General features: G+C 37.5%; 1 protein-coding gene and 1 long non-coding RNA gene across 2 annotated transcripts in view; one reads left to right on the top strand and one right to left on the bottom strand.

Annotated features, from left to right (window-relative positions):
* LOC106726199 overlaps positions 1-17,239 on the top strand; it is a 20,455-nt gene extending 3,216 nt beyond the window's left edge. The window contains exons 2-3 of the long non-coding RNA XR_001362218.1: positions 2,308-2,319; positions 17,158-17,239. This is a non-coding gene — a long non-coding RNA (uncharacterized LOC106726199). The remainder of the gene's footprint in view (positions 1-2,307; positions 2,320-17,157) is intronic.
* Positions 1-21,391, bottom strand: part of LRP6 (low density lipoprotein receptor-related protein 6) — a 134,965-nt gene that overhangs the window by 56,014 nt on the left and 57,560 nt on the right. The window contains exons 4-7 of the mRNA XM_014540204.1: positions 13,492-13,688; positions 11,449-11,580; positions 8,102-8,498; positions 6,034-6,205 (exon numbers count right to left, since the gene is read on the bottom strand). Of these exons, the coding sequence (XP_014395690.1) occupies positions 6,034-6,205; positions 8,102-8,498; positions 11,449-11,580; positions 13,492-13,688 (898 nt within the window). The remainder of the gene's footprint in view (positions 1-6,033; positions 6,206-8,101; positions 8,499-11,448; positions 11,581-13,491; positions 13,689-21,391) is intronic.

The following is a 21,391-nucleotide window of genomic DNA, read 5'->3' as shown; positions in this document are numbered from 1 at the left end:
TGAGCCTGACCAGGGGCTGCACCTAGGGATTGGGCCTGCCCTCTGCCACCTGGGAGCAGGCCTAAGCCAGCAGGTCGTTATCTCCCGAGGGGTCCCAGACTGCGAGAGGGCACAGGCCGGGCTGGGGGACGCCCCTCTCCCGCCCCCCAGTGCACAAATTTTTTGTGCACCGGGCCTCTAGTTACTAGTATAAGAATCCTCTGAAGAGATTAAGGAATCAACAGCTTAAATAAATTCTGATTTTGAGACCGTACATCTAAAGAACAATATTATTTCCCTCTGTATAGAGTACAATGCTTACTTTCTGAAACCTCTTTTAATTATTTGTTCAGAGTTCACACTTTTATTAGAAAACTGGCTTCTCCCCTAAATATTTTTCTTTTACCAACCACACAATTTCTTTCTACTGGGCAGAAGCAACAAACAAGAACATGCTGCTTTTAAAACATTAAAAGGAAGAGCTAAAATTAATCACTCTTAGATTTATCACTCTTACATTTCTCATAGCCAACTAGGCACAGTTTGGGACAGGTTACTAGGTTTGTATATGTGGTTTTAAGCCCCTTATGTCTAAAATAACAACACAATTCCTGGTAAAAGCTTGCTTGTACATTCTGAATCTAGAACAAGTGAACCATTTTAGGTGATTCCAAAAGATTACCCTTATGCTTTAGTAGTCGAGCCAACCCTACTTAAATCTCTGGCAACTCTTGAGGGTGTGCTTCCCTGTATTACCTCAGAGTGGTTAATTAGTTAAACTGAAATTAGGCTTCTGTCACCTCTAAAATCTTCCTCCAAGTATGAACCAGAGTCTCCAGTGGTTTCAGCTGCTTCAACCACATTGCGGTATAGATTTAACATTCTGAGGCATTCTCAAATATTCCCAAACCACACTGAGAATGTGGGCTACAACAGGAAACAGATGTGAGTTAACAAGAACACTATCTCTACAGAGAGGAGGTAATAGCAAACCTTCTATAAACATCACATCCGGTTTTTGGAGCAGTTTCATCAGTTCATTAAATGTCAAGACAGGATTACCCATGAACTCTTGGAAGGCAGCCAGTCTACTACCCAAGTTGCTGCTATGCCACTTTACTTAACTAGGCACGTTAACAAATAGATGACAATAGGACAGTGATGGCGAACCTATGACACACGTGTCAGAGGTGACACGCGAACTTATTTTTTTGGTTGATTTTTCTTTGTTAAATGGCATTTAAATATATAAAATAAATATCAAAAATATAAGTCTTTGTTTTACTATGGTTGCAAATATCAAAAAATTTCTGTATGTGACACGGCACCAGAGTTAAGTTAGGGTTTTTCAAAATGCTGACACTCCGAGCTCAAAAGGTTCGCCATCACTGCAATAGGACAACTAGGCACCTATCATAAAATGAATTGGAGTGGGAATGCTATGCAGTAAAAGAGAAACTAAAATTATGCTCACAAGGAACTATTCCTCTTCTAATGTTCCAGGCAATAGCTAAATCAAGGAGCGAATCAGAAGTTATAAGACAGACAAATAGATATTATTGGGGGTTGATTAATACACTTCATAGGACATATGATGTAATTTAACAGAAATGGCACTTAAAAAATATATATATATACCCATGGAAATAACATTTCAGTCATGCAGAATCTCACAGGGGTGACAAGTAAAGAGAAATGCTTTGGACCAAGTAGGGGAAGTAAGGGGATGCCATGCACCTGTTTAAGAGAGCAGGAAGGGCAATGACAGTGCATTTAAAGCCTTTTAACCTGGTTCAAAGTAAATGCAAGTGATTTTTTAATATGAAGGGAAAGTATCATAATTGCACTAGATCATTTTATTTTTTTTCAAGAAGTCATGCTTAGAATATTAAACATTTGCAGTTACTAAGTTCCTTTACAGAGAGAGCTAAGAATTGCTATTATCACCAAAGCTTTCTAAAATCTGAATTGCACAGAAAAACTATAAAATTGAGAACAGATTTTCAGAAAAAAAGGCATTATAATAAACAGCAACATCACCTTAGTCAATTATACTGAACTAGGGGCCCACTGCACGAATTTGTCCATCTTGAAAGGAACTGTGGGCCGCACGGCTGCGGTGGGCACAGGGGTGGGTCTCGGCCCATCCCCCGCGCCCCTGCCCAGCCCCTCCTGCCACAGCCCCCCGTCCCCTCTCTGCCAGAAGCCTCGCTCCCGCTGCTGCTGCTTCCACGCACTGACGGCGCCAGCCCTGCTCACACCCGCTGCCAGTGCGGAGCGATTGTGGCCTGGGCCAGCAGCAGGTGCAAGCGGGGCCGGCACCATCAGTGGGTGTGAGTGGTAGCTGCTGCCCTGATCACCCCTCAGGAGCAGGGGGAGGTGGAGAAACCCTCAGTGCAACAGATGTTTTTGGCAGTCAAACCTGACCAAGAAAAATGAGAATGTTAAGACACAACATGTTTCTGCCTACTGCAGGATCTCATAAAGCAGAAATGGAGGCTTATTTCAAGTTTCCCCTATCAGAAAAATAGAAATGATCCTTTCTGCACATGCTTTAATATTTATTATCAGGAAGCCCCAAAACACTATATTAACACTTGGGTGGAGAAAGGGCGGGGGAACCCAGTGCAGACAAGTAAACCAGAAGCTTGTTCATAAAAGGCAATTGAATATTAGCATAATGAAGCAGCATAAACAAGTACCAGCATGTACCTTTTAACTGACACATACAGATAAGTAGTCACTCTCGGGTGCCAAGTAAGGAAATCAGACATATCCTCACAGATGCATTCTTATATTAAAGCACAGGCCAATATTATGACTGTCTTTCAAAAAGTTTGACAACATTAGCAATTCCTTGTGTCCCCTCATCCCTCTCTACAGAAGATGGTTATAAACCTCAGATAAACCTATTTATTCTTTCTGCAACTCTGTATAATAAAAATCGAATCTGAAACCCAGAGCTTCCCATTACTTTTCTCTGGTTTCCCTAATCCTTAGAACCAGTCCCCCAATATATCCAACATTTGGTTATCCTCCCTTACAAAAAAAGGGAGAACCCGACCTAAGGAATCTCCACTGAGGAAGCAAATAGCAAATGTACATTCTGAGCTTTTCCCATAAGATCCACTTGAAACACAAGATTTACTATGCCTTACAATGCTACACAGTAATTTACTAAAGAACTATCTTCTCTTCCCAAATGTACTATAAACACATATAGGGCAGTATGATCCCAAGTAAACTCTAAGTCTTCCAGAAAAGAACACGGCTATTAAATCCATAATTTGATATTTTCTTATTGACCCAGGAAAAAAAAGCAGTTTTCACTCTTGGGCATGACAAAAGTAAGGAAGCTTTCTTAAAAGGATGCATCTAGAAGAGAGCATGTGACCTAGACTAGGGCCAGGTCAGTACTTAGGATCAGCTTCTACATAACAAAGGCTAACAAATAACCTTCTAGAAAAAGAAGCATTTTAAAAATTATATATCTTTTCAGAAGTTTTCAAGTTCAGTATAATCCATCTACTATTCAGTAAAGCAAGATGAAAAGCCAGTGGTGGCAGTTGCTCCTATAATCACTACTAGTCTCAGGGAAATTAACAGTTTTTCTCCCCCAATTATGTAAGATTAATTTAGGTAAAGAGCTGCGCTCTTTCCTTAGTTTGCCATATATCAGCAATTTTACACATCATCCTAAATTCAGAAGAGAAAAAATAACAACACCAGCTCTTTATTTCCCAAATGTGTCTGTGAAAAGAAAATGACAAAAGCATTGATGCTCCATTAGGGAAACTTCATCAGAATCTCCAGGGGACAGAATAAGGAGAGGTGTGTGTGTATATAATTTAGTGGAAGTTAGATGTACAATTAACCCCAAATAACCTGTCAAAAAGAGGACAAAGACAAATAGAAGCTGTGTTCTAGCAAAGCTGGAAGAAGAGAAACAGATCTAAAAGTTAGGTTTAAAAATGTTGGTACCACTCAAGGAAGAAGTAAGTGAGAGAGCAAATGACACTACCATATACACCTGTATACAATGTATAGCACAGGACAACAGACAAAGATATCAGAATAAATACTAATTTTAAGATCTACTGGATTCACAGCAAACTAAGAAAATAATTCGCATTTAATCAGTATTACATATTGTTATGTAATGTGTATTTTTATTCTTTTTTAAAAATATTTTTAATTGATTTTAGAGATTAAGGGAAAGGGAGAGAGAGAGAGAAACATCAATGATGAGAGAATTGATTGGCTGCCTCCTGCATGCCCCCACACAGGGGACTGAGCCTGCAACATAGGCATGTGCCCTGACTGGGAACTGAACCGTGGCCTCCAGGTTCATAGGTCAATGCTCAACCACTGAGCTACACCGGCTGGGCTTCATTTTTATTCTTAAACACTATCACTCAGAACCTCCATAAATTCTCATTTCTTTACGTGAATCCCTCCTGAACTATTTGTGATTTTGAATAAATTTCTATATCTAAAGTGCTAAAAGTGACCTGAAATGGGAAAGCTAAAAAAAAAGTAAGACCAAATATGGAATTTAAAAAATCCCTACAAAATAAGAAATCAAGTGTTCTTCCCTACTTTAATTATGTTCTCTTCCCTTATGTACAGACATTCTTCTTGGACACATAAGCTTTAAACTTTTTCGAAGAGTAGTTAATACCTATACAATCAGGGATAGTCCACAGCTGATCAACAATACACACTTGTAAACTGGTTGGGAATGGGTGTGCAATTTGTATTCAGGCCAACCAAGTGCAGCTAATAGCCTGTCTGAAAAGTGAACCCGTAACCTTTGTCTCATTAGCACTGTACTCCAGCTGTTAAAGATTGAAACACTAACTTGGATTTAAAGGGTGGGGGCAATAAAACACTAACAACAGGGAGAAAATTTATATAGTCAAGTCTACGAAAAATTTTCTATTAATGGAAACCAGCTGCAAGAATAAGAGATGCAGTTTTCAGTATTTGAGCCTGGTGGGAATACTGATGGGATTTTTCTATTCCAAGTTTCCGTTCTGAAGTGAGGCCCTTCAATTCATTATTCTCTCAAAGTCCCTGGAACTCCTAAGAATACCTTTCTGAAATAAAAACTCTAGATCCCAAATTATCTATGTACTAGAAAATACCTGCTGTGGCTTTGAAGAGACATTCAAAGTGATTTTTGATATGAAAAGTCATGCATTCCTCAAAGGAATAGTATGATCAAAACTCTGTTTTAAATATGCAATCCATAAGATTTCTAGCACAGCTTAATTCAAAGCTGTGAAATTTAGACGTCATGCTCAATATTAAAGATATAAACCATTTACAAAATACTGAAAAAATACTCACCACTAGTTGTTTCCACCATACTTCTATTCTGATACTACAATTTAATTCTATCACCTATATATATAAGAGCCTAAGCGACCGTTACAACTGGTTAACAGAATGACTAGTCGACCAGTTGCTATGATGACCCACCCCCCACCAGCCCCAACTGCCCCAATCGGGACTGGGCGAGATGGCCCTGATCAGCCCTGACTGCTGGCCAGGCCGAGGAACCCCACCTGTGCAGTGCACGAATTCATGCACCAGGCCTCTAGTTTGGTAAATATTTTTCCCAAGCTTTGGTTAATTAATCTTTCTCCCCATAGTTCATAATCAATTTAACAACAAAAAGGCTATACACACACATGGGCTTTGTTTTCCTGACATGACTACCAGCTTTTCCAGTATAGATCTTATATAACATTTGTTTTGTGCAGAAACTACCCCTAGGAAATTTAGGCAGTGGCTTTTACCCATAATGAAGAAAATCATTCATATAAGTGATATGAAAGATGAATACCCATTTCTCATACCAGTATAACTCAGAAATCCTAGGGTTAGGTGCATGAAAACACATTAATTCCTAGAATCCTAAAGGTTGAAAAAAATTTCTGTAAAAGATTCCTCTAGAACCGCAGACAAAAGGCAAGAATACATGCATCAAATTACCATAACTCAAAACCATTATAAAACTGGTTCTAAAATGAAAAGCAAGAAACAAACCTCAATTTTGTCTGTTTTGGCATCTCCCCAGTATATTTTGCCTTCATCATAATCCAAGGCTAAACCATTTGGCCAACCAAGAGAAGTGTTAACCAACACTACTCGGTCAGAACCATCCAGAGCTGCTCGTTCAATTTTTGGGATTTCTCCCCAGTCAGTCCAATACATGTACCTATAGAAGTACACACACACAAAAAAAAAAATGAGCTAAAAACAGATAATAAACTATAGCTTTCAGATATACTAAGGTGAGATCGACCAGTCATATCACACTGATGTCATCAATTAACACCATAGAAGGGGGAGAAATAGCACTTAAACATACCAAGAGTATGTTTAAGGCATTTATACTAGCAGTGTATAAGCTTGAAGGGAATTTTCATATCAAAAGTGTTTTCTAGAGCCCTAACTGGTTTGGCTCAGTGGATAGAGCATCGGCCTGTGGACTGAAGGGTCCCAGGTTCGATTCCGGTCAAGGGCATGTACTTTGGTTGTGGGCACATCCCCAGTTGGGGGTGTGCAGGAGGCAGCTGATCAATGTTTCTCTCTCACTGATGTTTCTAACTCTCTATCCCTCTCCCTTCCTCTCTGTAAAAAATCAATAGAATATATTTTTTAAAAAGTGTTTTCTAGAACTGATAATAAAAATGCCTTCCAATAAATAATGAGATTCCATATTTAGTTATGTTTTTTCAAAATATTCTGTGCTCCTTCCCATAAACAATCCTCTCTTTTTCTTGCTGGCTTGTCATTTCTGACACAAACAGGTTACCCCAGTAGTAATAATCTACACTAATAAAAGAGAAAGATGCAAATTGACCGTACCTTCGTGACGCCCACCAGCCAATCAGGAATGAGTATGCAAATTAACCCAACAAAGATTATGGGTTAATTTGCATACGCAGGTGCCGAGCAGCCAGGGGCGGGGAGGGGCGGGGCAGGACACTTGTGTCGTCGTCATGGCGACAACGCAGGCATTCCGCACCGCCCCAGCCGCTCCAGGCCTCTGGGCAGCATGGGAAGGTGGAAAGGCGGCTCCAGCCGGAGTGAAGGCAGTGCTGGCAGCCAGGGGGAAGGAAGGCCCATTCTTGCACAAATCTTCGTGCATCGGGCCTCTAGTCAGTAATAAACAGAGTTCTCAAAATAACAAACTCTCACTGTAGTGCCAAGTGATTCTTCAGGCCCTTGAGAGTTTAATTGGCTCTAAGGCATTGGTATATACAGAAGTGTAAGGATTTGCCACTATGTTTGCCCTCAGAATGAATCTCATAGTTAACAAATAACATTGGTGAGTATGTAGAAAACTTTGTTTCCCTGGACTATGGTCAGGATGTTATGTCACAAAAATAAAAATAAGCCCTGCTGGTGTGGCTAAGTGGTTGAGCATCGACCCATGAACCAAGAGGTCCAAAATTCAATTCTTGGTCAGGACACATGCCCGGGGTTTCAGGCTCAATCCAGTAGGGGACGTGCAGGAGGCTGTCAATCAGTGTGTCTCTCTAGTCCATGTTTCTATCTCTTCATCCCTTTCCCTTCCTCTCTAAAATGGATAAAAATATACTTTTTTTAAAAAGAGGGGGCATGCTCTTCGTAACTTCTTCCTTCCTATAAAAAATAAAAAAGACTGGGAGTCAAGCTGCATGGCCTGACAAAATTTTAAAAATAGAGTCATTTATATATTTGAAAATATATGACATAAGATATGTTTTTACCACATCATTCCAGAAGTACTGAAAATGAAATGAAATTAAATGAAAGGGGAAGAAAAAGAGTTCTGAAAACTATTTCTTTTAACATTTTTCATGGTCATGATGCAACCTAGACAAAATCTGCAGCCAACACACAAAGTCAGCAAGCATGGACTTAATTTAGAAAGAAAAAGTATTCAAAACATTCAAGGGAAAAAACTAGCAATTCTTTAACTTGATATTTTATTACAATCACTATATACCAAAAATGGAAAGCCATTTATTGGAAACCATACATCAAATTGTTTTTGTCAATATAGTTATGGACCTATAGAAAACAAAAATACCAGGCAAAATGTTCTATTAGCAAGGCTTCTTACCCAACCATGGGATCTAACACAATAGCCCGGGGTTCCTCTAAGTCCTCCGAAATCAGTATCTTCCTCATGGTCCCATTGAGCCTTGTTACTTCTATCCGATCAGTGCCAGTGTCTGTCCAATAAAGATTTCGGGCAACCCAGTCAACAGCAATACCATCAGGATGTGCAATCTGAGCAGTGACCACAAACTGACTACCAGATCCATCTATGAATGAGCGGCGTATGGCCCTCACTTCATCATCAGTCCAGTAGATATAGCCTTCCACAGGATCATAATCTATAGCAATGGCATGACGGATATCTTCTAACTGTAGAACAATGTCTGTGAAGTCTGGTGTATCCAAAGAAATGCGTCTCAAGTCTGTCCTTCGAGCTAAAAGCAATAATTCAGTGGCACCTAGAACAAAGTAGAATAAATGAAAAGGAAAAAATAAAATTAAAACACACAAGCAAAATTTAGCAACTCTAAATAAAGAATGTAGAATTCCTTTAGGAATTGACACATAGTATAAAAGGATACTAGCATCTATTTAAGGTGAAAATGAAAAGTAATGCAGTGAAATAGAAATAGCTTGATTATGAGGTGAAGCTCTTTAATGACTGAACTCTGGTTTCATTCATTATATGCAGCCTCTGGGGGGCTGCTTAAAGGTATAATGAATACTAAGTAAGTAGTGACTAAGAAGTTAAGTAGCTAAATATTAAAGGAGGAAGGAGATAGGATATAGGTCCTTTGTTCAAAAAGTATGCTTTTGCCAGGGCATCGTGGCTCAGTGGTGAAGGTTGACCTATGAACCAGGAGGTCATAGTTCCATTTGCGGTCAAGACATATGCCTAGGTTGTGGGCTTGATCCCCATTATGGGGCAAACAGGAGGCAGCCAATCAATGATTCTCTCTCATCACTGATGTTTCTATCTCTCCTTCTCCCTTCTATCTGAAAGCAATAAATAAATGAATATATATATACACACATATACACACACACACACACACACACACACACATATATATTAAGTATGCCTCTTAAAAAGGTAAGGAAATCTAGAACAAGGTCTTTTTGTGATTGATAAAGATATTCTAAAATATCTTTGTGATGGTTGCACAACTCTGTAAATTTACTAAAAATCATTGACTTGTACACTTGAAATGGCTAAATTTTATGGTATGTAAATTATATCTCAGTAAAGCTGTGGACAAAGCTAACTATAAGATAATGCCTGGCTGAAGGAAATAGCAACAGAAGACAGAGGGAATCAGATAAATGTAACAGTGGTTAAAAGTACGAGTTGTGGATCTGCTAGAACTGAATTCAAGTAGCTATACAAACTTAGACAAAACACCCACTCTCTCTAAGCCTAGTCACTTTGTCTGTATCTCACAGGGTTGATTCAAGCACTCAGGAATGTACTGAACATAAAAGTACTCAATAAATATTAACTATTATTATTATTATTATCATTAGAAAATACTTTCAAATTTTTATTTCACTGAGTTTTAAATCCAATTTATTTATGAAATATTTTAAACTCAAATTAGTATTCAATAAAAATACAGCAGAGACTGGGAATATTTATAATTGTTCAAGTAAATCACTAGCAAAAAGTCATCTAACTATAAAAGCTAGTAAGAAAATTGACATCCAAAAGAGTGAAAAAAGATTCCTAACCAAAGCAGTAAGTGCAAAGGAAAATACTAGCATTAAACTGACAAGAGTAAAGCTCTCAGCATCAGCTTTTTAAATGTAGAATTAATTGTAAATGAACTCTGTCTTGAAGAAAATATAGTCCTAAATGCCATAGCAGGCATCAAGTAGGAATAACTGCAAAATTTACTGCCTTTGCTCTATCAAAAGGAGGCAGCCCAAAACTTTGTAAGCAAAGAAGTCACAGAAAGTTAAGCTGTTAATTTAAGCAAGGTGATCAAAACAGAATAGTTAACTTAAGGCTACTACAGGTCAAATATATATCTGAATTTCAAAATAGTTGTTAAACATGTACCCTTTGAGGGAGTAGACAGACCACTATTGCTAAAATAAATCCTGTTTTAAAGTCAGGCTACATATTTTTAAACAAAAAGGAAACATTACAAAAACCTTTTGTTTTAAATTGAAACCAAATTACTGTTTGCCATGGAAACCGTCTGACAAGAGTCAGCCAGCTTCACCTTTGACTATGAGGATAATTTATCAATGCCAAGTCATGACAAATATCCTGTACACCGGCTCAATTCCATCTCTCTGACTCCATGACCCCCCTGCCAGGAACTCTCTAACTCACTCTGAAAATAAAGGCTTCTGCTTTTCAGAGTTAGATAAAGAAGCCACTGCTAAATATAACAATTTTCTTACCAGGTCTTGCTGGTGGCTAGAGAACCAGACGGTGATCCATAGGGGTGAGATTGAAGAATAACATTCAGATTAAGAAGAATAAGAGAAGAACTGGTATTCTCCCAAATCAGAAGTCCCCCGAAATGTCCTAACCAGTATACCTCTCCAACATGCCCTCTCTCTATGGAGCAGCAATTTTTAGCTTTTTTCATCTCATGGCACACATAAACTAATTACTAAAACTCTGCGGCACACCAAAAAATATATTTTTTGCCAATCTGACCAAAAAGTATAATTTTGATTCATTTACTCCGAACGGCTATTGTTGTGTTGGCTGTTGTCATTTTTTAATTTGACAATCTAAGGGAAAAGAGGTCAGTGACCTGACTAAATAGTAATGTATTGCATGTTTTAAAAATTCTTGCAGCATCCCGGTTGAAAATCACTGCTATAGAGAATTAAGAAAGTAAGGAGAAGAGGCAGTGTAGTTGCTATGTATAGAGAGAGGTTGCTTTCAACAGCACAATATGAAACTTTTTCTTCTTCTGAAAGCACTTCTCTGTTATTAAAAGGCAATTAAAAATATCATTCTTTTTCAGACAATATTATCTACCCCCATGACAGTCTTTACAGTTAAAAGTTTAATAAACATATTTTCCTTGCACAGAGGTTCTTTATGTACAAGTGTTACCTATTGTTAAAAATGTACTTTTTATGAGAATACTCATTTCCATAGGAATCAATTGTGACATAAATGACTACAAGAGTTGACAGAAAAAAGAAATAGCACCTAATTGTTTTCAAAAACAGCATGTTAAAAATACTAAAATAATTTTTAAAATAGTTTGCAAGAGGCCAAAAAACAGAAAACACTCCTGTTATTTAACCAACTATGAAGATTAAGTAACGAGTCTCCTGAAGCACTCTACTATATAGAGCTTATTATAGAGAAATAAAACAAATCATAAAGAATTCCAATTGCTATTAAAAATGTTTCCTTCTTGGAGACCATGTTCTTACCATCTTTGCAAGTTTTTCCATTCTCCAGGAGTTTGACCCCAGTTGGGCAAGCACACTGATAAAAAGGCTTGACTGGAGACATCAAACACAAATGGGAACAACCACCATTATCAATTCCACATGGATTTGTAGCTGTCAAGTATAAATCACACTGATTAATACCAATGATTATAGATGACCTCTCTCACTCTAGGTACACAAAGGTTAACAACCATAACATGAACAACTCTGATAAACCAAATTATTACCAAATGCCATCCAGGTGCTTGACTACTAGAACATCTGCAAGGAAGGGAGTTAATCAGTGAGAAGTTATTTAGCATTCAGTATCCAAGAGGAATACACAGAAATAAAGCAGGAGGTCCCTGCCCTAAAAAAGCTTACAATCTAGTCGGTAAGCCAAAATTAACAAACTAGAAAACAATATAAAACCATGAAACTAAAGCCTATCTTGCACATTATAGACTATGGAAGTAAGTACTGAGTCAAATGGGAAATAAATCATTAGAGATTAAAAAAACAAAAAAGCTTCATGGAGGATGTAGGACATGACAGGGGCCTTGAAGGACAGGAAAGAAGACATTTCAAGCGCGGTGAAACCATAATATAAAAGCTGGAAGTCTGTAATTGGGAAAGAAAATAAGGTGAATAGTCGAACTGGAAATTAAGGTTTCTGTTGATTAATAAGAACTAAAGTTGAATGAGCACAGAGAATGAGAACAGACTGGCAGAAGGGACTGATAATCAAGAAAAGTAATTATAATGTAAAAAAAAAAAAACCACTTTGGAAAGATTAACATGGAAAAGATACGCATATGGATTAAAAAAGGGAATTTGTAGAATCTATGAAAAAAATAGATTTAAATAATATTCATAGAAAAAATCAGTAAGATAGAAGCCAACAAAATATGAAAGATTAAGGAAAGTAATATCACAGATAAATGCAAATTCTCAAATTAGTAAAACACAAAGTACCAACAGGGCAATTAAAAAAAACAACAACACGGAAATTCTCTCCTGAGGGCTAATCATGAGAATAAAAAATTCATACAAATGACTAAACATTTTCTTTTTTACAAAAGAGCAACACATACATTTAAAAGCATTTCTATGGACTCATAATCACAAGATTCCAATATAACAAATTCAACATTTAACTATGTCCCGCCTAAATCAGTGGTTCTCAACCTTCCTAATACCGCGACCCTTTAATACAGTTCCTCATGTGTGGCGACCCCCAATTTCATTGTTACAAATTGAACATAATTAAAGCATAATGATTAATCACAAAAACAATATGTAATTATATATGTGTTTTCCGATGGTCTTAGGCGACCCCTGTGAAAGGGTCGTTCGACCCCCAAAGGGTCTCGACCCACAGGTTGAGAACCGCTGCCCTAAATGGAAGGAGCTAATACAAAGCAATGTATAATCTAAAAACTCTTCATTTTTGGCTATGGAATACAATCAGACACATGCCAAATATTTATTTACACACAACTGCCAAACACTTAACATTCTCAAATTCCTTCAAATCTAATTCTATCCCTTTTGTAAGTAATTGTTGTAGGCAGTCACAGCCCAAACCATTGTAAAGGTTGACCAAAAAACAAAAGCAAAATTAAGATAAAAGGGGATGGGAGTGTGCACAGAAAAGTTTCTGTAGGTATTTTATTAGGTACTTAAATTTACCAGTTAGATTAACAGAAGATTCCATTCAAGAAGAGTTTGTTTTTAAACATACTCATAGGAAACATCAAACACACATTAGAGAGACATAATATGAACAAGAAATACATTTGTGTATGAGCTATCTCAATTTCTTATTTCCCTCTTCTCCACCTCTATAACTCTAAATCCAAACAAGGGGCTGAGGTCATCTGTAGTGATAGATATTAGGCTGTTGTTTAACCTGAATTATATTTTGATGTTTTCCCTATTAATTCCTCCCTGCTACCATGTCCTCCTGCTTCTCAAGAACGCCAGACATCACAGTGCTTCAAAGTTATTCCAACTTGCAATTTAAAAATCAAGATCACTTACCATTTGGCTGCCTCTGTTGGCTGAAGGCATGTATATCCATGGGAGAGAAGATGTTAGAATGGATTTCACGCAGACCCTCGCCAGTGTACTTGTTGCAAGCCAAAATGGAGTGTGTATTCCAGTCAGTCCAGTACAATGTGTCCTCAAATAACGTCAAGGCAAAAGGATGAGGAAGGGAACCTTTAACCACTGCCTGCCTAGTAACACAAAGAGAAAAACTCATATATTTCTAAATTTTATTATTTTATCAGAATTTCATCTCTCCCACTAAATGGTTTTGTAATCCACATTAACACATACAAACCCTGAGTAACACACACTAGTATCTTAAGGTCAAATACACCTGTGAAAAATAAGTCACATAGTAAATTCAAATATATTTTCATAGTGTCCAAGACCCCCAAACCAAGTACTTCAGAATGGTCCCTAATTTGGTAGCAACCCCCAGGTTCACTAGAAGCTACCAGACAGAGAAGCCCAAATGTTAGCACTGCTATCAATTCCCATCTCTGAATTCACATCTTCCATCCTTCCACATAATTCATCTCATTACAGGAGAAAGGTTGGCAAAAAGAAAAATCCTATGGTTGGCACTGGGAAGCAGTTTTAAATAAGCAATAGGGCCCTAACCAGTTTGGCTCAGTGGACAGAGCGTCGGCCTGCGACGGAAAGGTCCCAGGTTCGATTCTGGTCAAGGGCATGTACCTTGGTTGTGGGCACATCCCCAGTAGGAGGTGTGCAGGAGGCAGCTGATCGATGTTTCTCTCTCATTGATGTTTCTAAGTCTCTATCCCTCTCCCTTCCTCTCTGTAAAAAATCAATAAAAGATATTTTTAAAATAAATAAATAAACAAACAAACAAGCAAGCAATAGGTTTTTTCCCTTCTTGATGTGGAAGGACAAAGAACCTAAGCCTGTTTCTTCCATCACTTCGTATGGTTTCGATAACTGAAAGTAAAAACATACACATAAGGCTAAAAAGGTGTTCTGGTAGAGCTTTCTCTGGAAACCCGTCTAGTCCAGCACAAGATCATCTCAGCTGGCTTTCGGCTATATGATTTCTTAACCTCCACAAGTCACGTAGCAAAAAGGAAGTCCTGCCACTGGCAGAATGTGTTCATGAGATAAAGCAGACCTAAAACCTTCACAAGCAATCTATGCTATATGAAAGAAAAGGTAGACTGCCTGATTAGTACTAAAGGCACAGAACTTTGCAGAGTGTCATGGAGAGTGATATAATTCATAAATACTCTTGAATAATAAACAAAAAATGTTCTGAGCCAAAATAATATTAAAGAAAATAAATGCTTTGACATTTTCATATTATCAAATATAATAGTTTCATAAATAGCCCAGGGAGAGAAAAAAAAAGGGGGGGGGGACAGAGGGAGAGAGAATATAAGCAACTGAAGATAAAGAATATCACATATATTAGGGAAGAAAATTCAATTTTTGGTCCTTGAGGTTATTTGATGATCTGTAATATCTAAGAGACTACCAGTAAAATAGATTAAATTGAGACAAATAAAATAATTTTTATCTAAGCAGAATTAGCATCTGTTACTGCACATGAAATGGGTCTAGCCTAAGGTGTTTTACATTTAGGGCAAATTTTTAAAAAACTGAATACACAATTAGCATTACAAGTTTAGCAAACAAACTTTTTATTTTAGAACCTTATATCTACTCTACCAGCCCAATCACTGCAATTTTCTCCTCTCATTTTTCTTATTTATCTCTTCCCTAGCAAATTACTTTTCCACCTCATTTCCCAAAAAGAACTGTTACAATGTCCTCCACTTTTTAAATGAACAGCTTTAAATTCACTACAGTGATTATGACATTTACAGGAATGATATCATAGTTTAAGTCCAAATTTAAATAGACCTACATATTTCATACTAAAGTCTTTCGGAATTCATTATGGTAAGATATAGAGAGAGAGTTCTGAGAAGTTGCCAAGAAAGGCAAGTAACACAACTGAAAAATAATAGTAAGAACTAAACTACTCAGCACTTCATTAACAATCTTTAAAAATTGCAAATTACATACATAATGATTTTTCTTTTATTTATACTTCCCTGGATTCTGTCATCTAATTTCTGAGCTTCTAATTTTAATTTATATTGATTTTTGACAGGTAACATTTCACTTACTGATAGTGCATTTTAAAATGGAGGTTTTGATCTGTTCTATGATATCTTTCTAGGAAGTTTCCTATGAAAGGCATTACTCTGTTCATCATTTGTTTTTTTCTTTATAACATTTTTTTCTTCAGCTCTACTGAGGTATAATTCACAAATAAAATGGAAAGATAGCACAGTGTATGTAGTGATAAGATATACATATAAATTGTGAAAGGATTCCCCCATCTAGTTAAACATCATATCTCACAATTTTATTTTTTTTAGTTTGTTCGGTGTTTAAGGTTCAACTCTCTTAACAAACTTCAATTATTAGTATATATAATGCAGTTAATCAATTATAATCACAACTAGAGGCCTGATGCATGAAATTCGAGCAAGAGTAGGCCTTCCTTCCCCCAGCTGTGGGCACCAGCTTCCCTCTGGCACCCGGGACCCGGGCTTCTCTCTGGCTGCTGGCAGGCACCAAGGACCCAGGCTTCCCTCACAACCCCGGCTTTTCCCGGAAGGTCGTCCGGTCTAATCAGCATATTATGCTTTTATTATTATAGATGTTATACAGGGGTGGGCAAAAATAGATTATAATAATAAATAATACAATAATTCATAAACAATAATACAAGAATAAACTATTTTGTATACTCACAACTATAAACCTACTTTTGCCCTCCCCTGTACATATATATTTTTTAAAATGTTAACATGTCTTTACTGATTTTAGAGAAAGAAGAAGAGGGAGAGAGGGAGAGAGAAACATCGATTGGCTGTCCCTATATGCACCCTGTCTGGGGATCAAATCCACAACCCCAGTATGTGCCCTGTCCTAGAATCGAACCAGCAACCCTTCAGTGCAAGGGATGATGCTCAACCGAGTCACACCAGCCAGGGATGACCACCCCTGTATTAAAAATTTAATTCCATTAAATCCTCAGACCTTTTTCATCTTATAGCTAAAAGTTTAAACCTTTTTACCAACCTCTATTTCCCCTACATCCTAGCCCTTGACAACCAGTTTTCTTCTCTTTGTTTCTATGAGTTTGACCTTACTTTTCTGTTGGGATTCCATATACTTGATACCATATAGTGCCTGCCTTTCTCTATCTGACTCATTTTTACTGAACATAATTCCCTCAAGTCCCATGTCCTTCCTTCTGATGGCTGAATAATATTCCATTAATGTATATGTACACCACAATTTATCCACTCATGTACTGACAGATAGACACTTAGGTTGTTTCTATGTAGTATTAGTTATTGTGAATAATGCTGTTATGAACATGGGAGAGCAGATATTTCCTCAAATTTCTGTTCTCACTTCCTTTGGATATATACCCAGAAGAGGGATTACAGGATTATACGATAGTAATATTTTTTTTTTTTTTGAGGAGCCTCCATACTGTTTTATATTCTGTATGTACCAATATAAAATCCCACCAACAGGGCAAAAGGTTTTCCTTTCACCACATCCTCACCAATGTTTATCTCTTGTCTCTTTGATGATGGAAATTATGAGAGGTGTGAGATAACTCATTCTGGTTTTGATTTGCATCACCCTGATGATTCGTGATGTTAAGCACCTTTTCATTTACCTGTTGGCTGAATATAGGTCTTCCTTTAAAAAAAAAAATCTACTTAGTTCCTCTGCCCATTTTTTAATGACATAGTTTGTATTTCTTACCATTGAGTTGTATGAATTCTTTATATATTTTGGATATTAGCACCTTATCACATATACAATTTACAAATATTTTCTCCCATTGCACAGGTTGCCTTTTCATTTTGTTGGTTACCTTTACTATGCTAAAGCTTTTTAATTTGATGTAGTCCCACTTGTTTATTTTTGTTTTTATTGCCTTGCTTTTGGTGTCAAATCCAAAAAAATCATTGCCAATACCAATTCAAGAAGCTTTTTCCCTGTTTTCTTCTAAAAGTTTTAGAATTTCAGACCTTAAATTTAAGTATTTAACCCATTTGAGTTTCGGGTCCAATTTCATTCTTTTGCATGTGGCTGCACAATTTTCCAAACATGTACTGAAGAGACTATCCTCTCTCTGTTGTATATTCTTGGGTTATTTTTTGTAAATTAAAATTGAGCATATATGCATTTGTTTATTTCTGGACTCTCTATTCTGTTTCATTGATCTATCTGTTTTTATATCAATACCATAATGTTTTGACAAGAATAGCTTTGAAATATAGTTTGGAATTATAAAGTATAGTGCCCCCAACTTTGTTCTTCTTCATCAAACTGCTCTGACTATTCAGGGTACTTTGTGGTTCCACACAAATTTTAGGGTTGTTCTATTTCTGTGAAGAATACCATTAGAATTTTAATAGGTTTCTGTTTTTGATTACCTTACCATGAGGCTTACAAAAGGAAATCTATCCCAGCAGGGATGAGCATAGACAGAGCAGTCAGAATCACCCATCTCTCAAGTTATTCCTGAAAGAAGTCTATTTGCCTCCTTTGAAAGCTGCTGTCTAATGCTCAGGCTTCTATTTTAGCAGATATCTAGAGGATGACTTGTAAGCCTTCTGGTAGACCAAAGAAGCTGGCAGACGCAACCTCCATCCTAGCTTACTCCAAACCTCCATTATCTCCACAGATTCAGCTTGTACACATATCTAGTGCCCCAGCTTTTTCCATGCTGCCCAAGTGATGAGGCCCTAGACAGCCTGCCTCTGAAAGCCAGTAAGACTTACATCCACAAGTCCCTCAGGACTGTAGCAAGTAATGAAGCAGTTCTTAATGGGTATAGAAGCAACCCCTTCTGCAGCTATATATCCACATCCAACATAGAGGGAGCAGGTAAAAAGCCCATCTCCAAATTTCTCCCTGGAAGGGCCCTGGCTGTATATTTTTGCAGCTGCTGCCTGGGAGTCCAGCTTCCAATCAGCCTTCATCAAGGTGCAATCCTCCACTTTGAAATGCATGACCGGTATTGGCACAACCTCAACTACTGGGAGCCAGCCACTAAGACAAAAAAAGGTAGCTTGGACAATCACAAAAGTCTGAGAGACAACCAAGAGCTTAGGGGAGGCTGATTGATAAGGTTCATTTCCTAAACAAGATGACTCTGTCAAGACTGGAAAAGGTGTCTGTTTTATCTAATGTGCAGAAAGCAAAGAGTCAAAGAAAATGAAGAAACAGGAAATATATTCAAACAAAGAAAAACAAAATAAAACTTTAGAAACAAACCTTAATGAAACAGAGGCCCATGATTTACTTGATAAAGATTTCAAAATAACAGTCATAAAGATGTTCACTGAAGTCAGGAGAACAATGCATGAACAAAGTGAAAATTTCAAGAAAGATAAAAAAAATAAAGTATCATACAGAAAGATCACAGAGCTGAAGAATACAATAACTTATCTGAAAACTTCAAATAGAAGAGTACAAAAGCACAATAGTTCAAATGTAAGGAAGGATCAGCAAACTCAAAGTCTAGGCAGTGAAAGTCACCCAATCAGAGAGGCTAAAAAAAATACGTAAAGATAGCTCAAGGGCCTTATGGGACACCATAAAGTAGACTATAATTGCAATATAAGGGTTCCAGAAGGAGAGGCTAGAGAGAAAGTGGCAGAAATATTAATGGAAGAAAATGGCTAAAAATTTACCTAACCTGGAAGAAAAAAATAGACATCCAGAAAGTTCCAAAAACTATTCATTCAAAAGGTCACACACCAAAACACATTATAATTAAACTAGAGGCCCGGTGTATGGATTTGTGCACCAGTGGGGTCCCTTGGCCTGGCCTGCAGGATCAGGCCGAAACCCGGTCTCCGGCATCCCCTGAGGGGTCCCAGACTGCAAGAGGGTGCAGGCCAGGCCAAGGAACCCCACCAGTGCACAATCGGGGCCGGGGAGGGACGCAGGAGGTTGGCCAGCTGGGGAGGGACCACTGGAGGGCTCTAGGGCATGTCCAGCCCGTCTCGCTCAGTCCTGATCAGCCAGACCCCAGCAGCAAGCTAACCTACTGGTCGGAGCATCTGTCCCCTGGTGGTCAGTGCACGTCATAGCGAGTGGTTGAGCGGACTTAGCATATCAGTAGCATATTATGCTTTGACTGGACACTTAGTATATTAAGCTTTTATTATATAGGATTGTCAAAAGTTAAAGAGACTCTTTAAATCAGCAAGAGAAAAACAACTTATTTCACACAAGGGAACCCCCACAAAGCTATCAACGGAGTTTTTAGCAGAAATGTTACAGACCAGGAGAGAGTAGCAGAATGTATTCAAAGTGCTGAAAGACAAAAACTGCCAAACAAAAATATAGTAAGTCCTTGTTTAATATCTCTGATAGGTTCTGCAACTTTAAGTGAAATGACATCTAATGAAACAAATTTTACCACAGGCTAATTGACATAAACAAGAGTTAAGTTCCTATGGTATCTCATCAATGTTATAATGAAACCACACTGAAAGAAGTTATTCAAGGACCTACTATACTCTACCCAGCAAGTAAAAGCTAAAAGAGTTCATCACAATTCGATCAGCCTTACAAGAAACATTAAAGGAACTTCTTGCAGCTGAAACAAAAGAACACTAATTAGCAACAGAAAAACATATGAAAATTTAAATTTCACTGGTAAAGACAAATATACGGTTAAATTCAGATTACTCTAATGTTGGAATAGTGGTGGGTAAATGTGTTAAAAGACAAAAGTAGTAAAAAATAAGTACAATGTTATTGTTAATGAATACACAAGGTAAAAAGATGTAAATTGTAACATCAGAAACATTAATGTGGGGGAGAGTAAAAGTATAGGACTTAAGTATGCGTTCAAAGTTAAGTTGTTATCAGCTTAAAATACTGCTATAAATTAGATGTTCCTTACAATACCTTAAGTGGGACTTAATCTTGACACTTCTGTTTCTCATGTTTATGTAAAATTATAGTTTTCCTGAACTTTTATAAAAAAGTGGGGGTCAAGGTAGTTTTTCTAACTTTACAGAATTCAGTCTTCTGTTGCTCTCATGTAATATTAAAGACAATGGAAGCTTCCTTTCTGAGATCTCCAGCTATTCCTCTATCTTTACTGAACTTTATCTTTCCTTTCCCTTTCATTCCTTTTCATTTTCCCTAGTCTTCTCAATTTTGATGATACTATTCTATTCTATTTGTTTCCACTCAGTGTGGTATCCTGCTCTGGTAGAGAACTCTAGCAAGTCCATTTCAAGAATTCTTTGGAGCCAGACTGCTCTATCCTTTTCTGTCTTTACCATGGACACACTGTACTTGCCTGATATTAGAGTGGGCAACCCCCACCCTCTCATTTCAGCTGCTGCTCTTAATATAGTCCACCGCATTGTCTAGTAAATCATTGAGGCTATTTTGGAGGTCTCCTGCATTTAAGTTCAATGAAACATCCTATATAATTCACCCTCCCCCACTTATTCTTGCACAGATAGTAATACTATGGAGGTCTGTAGCTATTAGTGGTCTGCCCTTACTTGCTTTTATTTCTGGATGCTTGAGGTTTATTTATTTTATGTTTTTGGATTTGCTATCTAGTTTCATGGGTTTTTATATGGGTATCTGAAGGAGTCAAGAAAACTATGACATAGCCACATTCAACTAGTGCCCCTCTCAAAGCCAAATGTTAAGTTCAAACACAACAATTACCTATCTACACTAATAAAAGAGAAACATGGTAATTGGCGTACGACCGCTACCCTTCCCATTGGCTAATCAGCATATCCTTATGCAAATTAACTGTCAGCCAAGATGGCGGCCAGCAGCCAGGCAGCTG

The sequence above is a fragment of the Myotis brandtii genome, unplaced genomic scaffold, assembly GCF_000412655.1.
Source record: "Myotis brandtii unplaced genomic scaffold, ASM41265v1 scaffold237, whole genome shotgun sequence".
Lineage (NCBI taxonomy): Eukaryota > Metazoa > Chordata > Mammalia > Chiroptera > Vespertilionidae > Myotis > Myotis brandtii.
The sequence above is the reverse complement of the archived record's forward strand: the minus strand, read 5'-3'. Positions and strand labels throughout refer to the sequence as shown.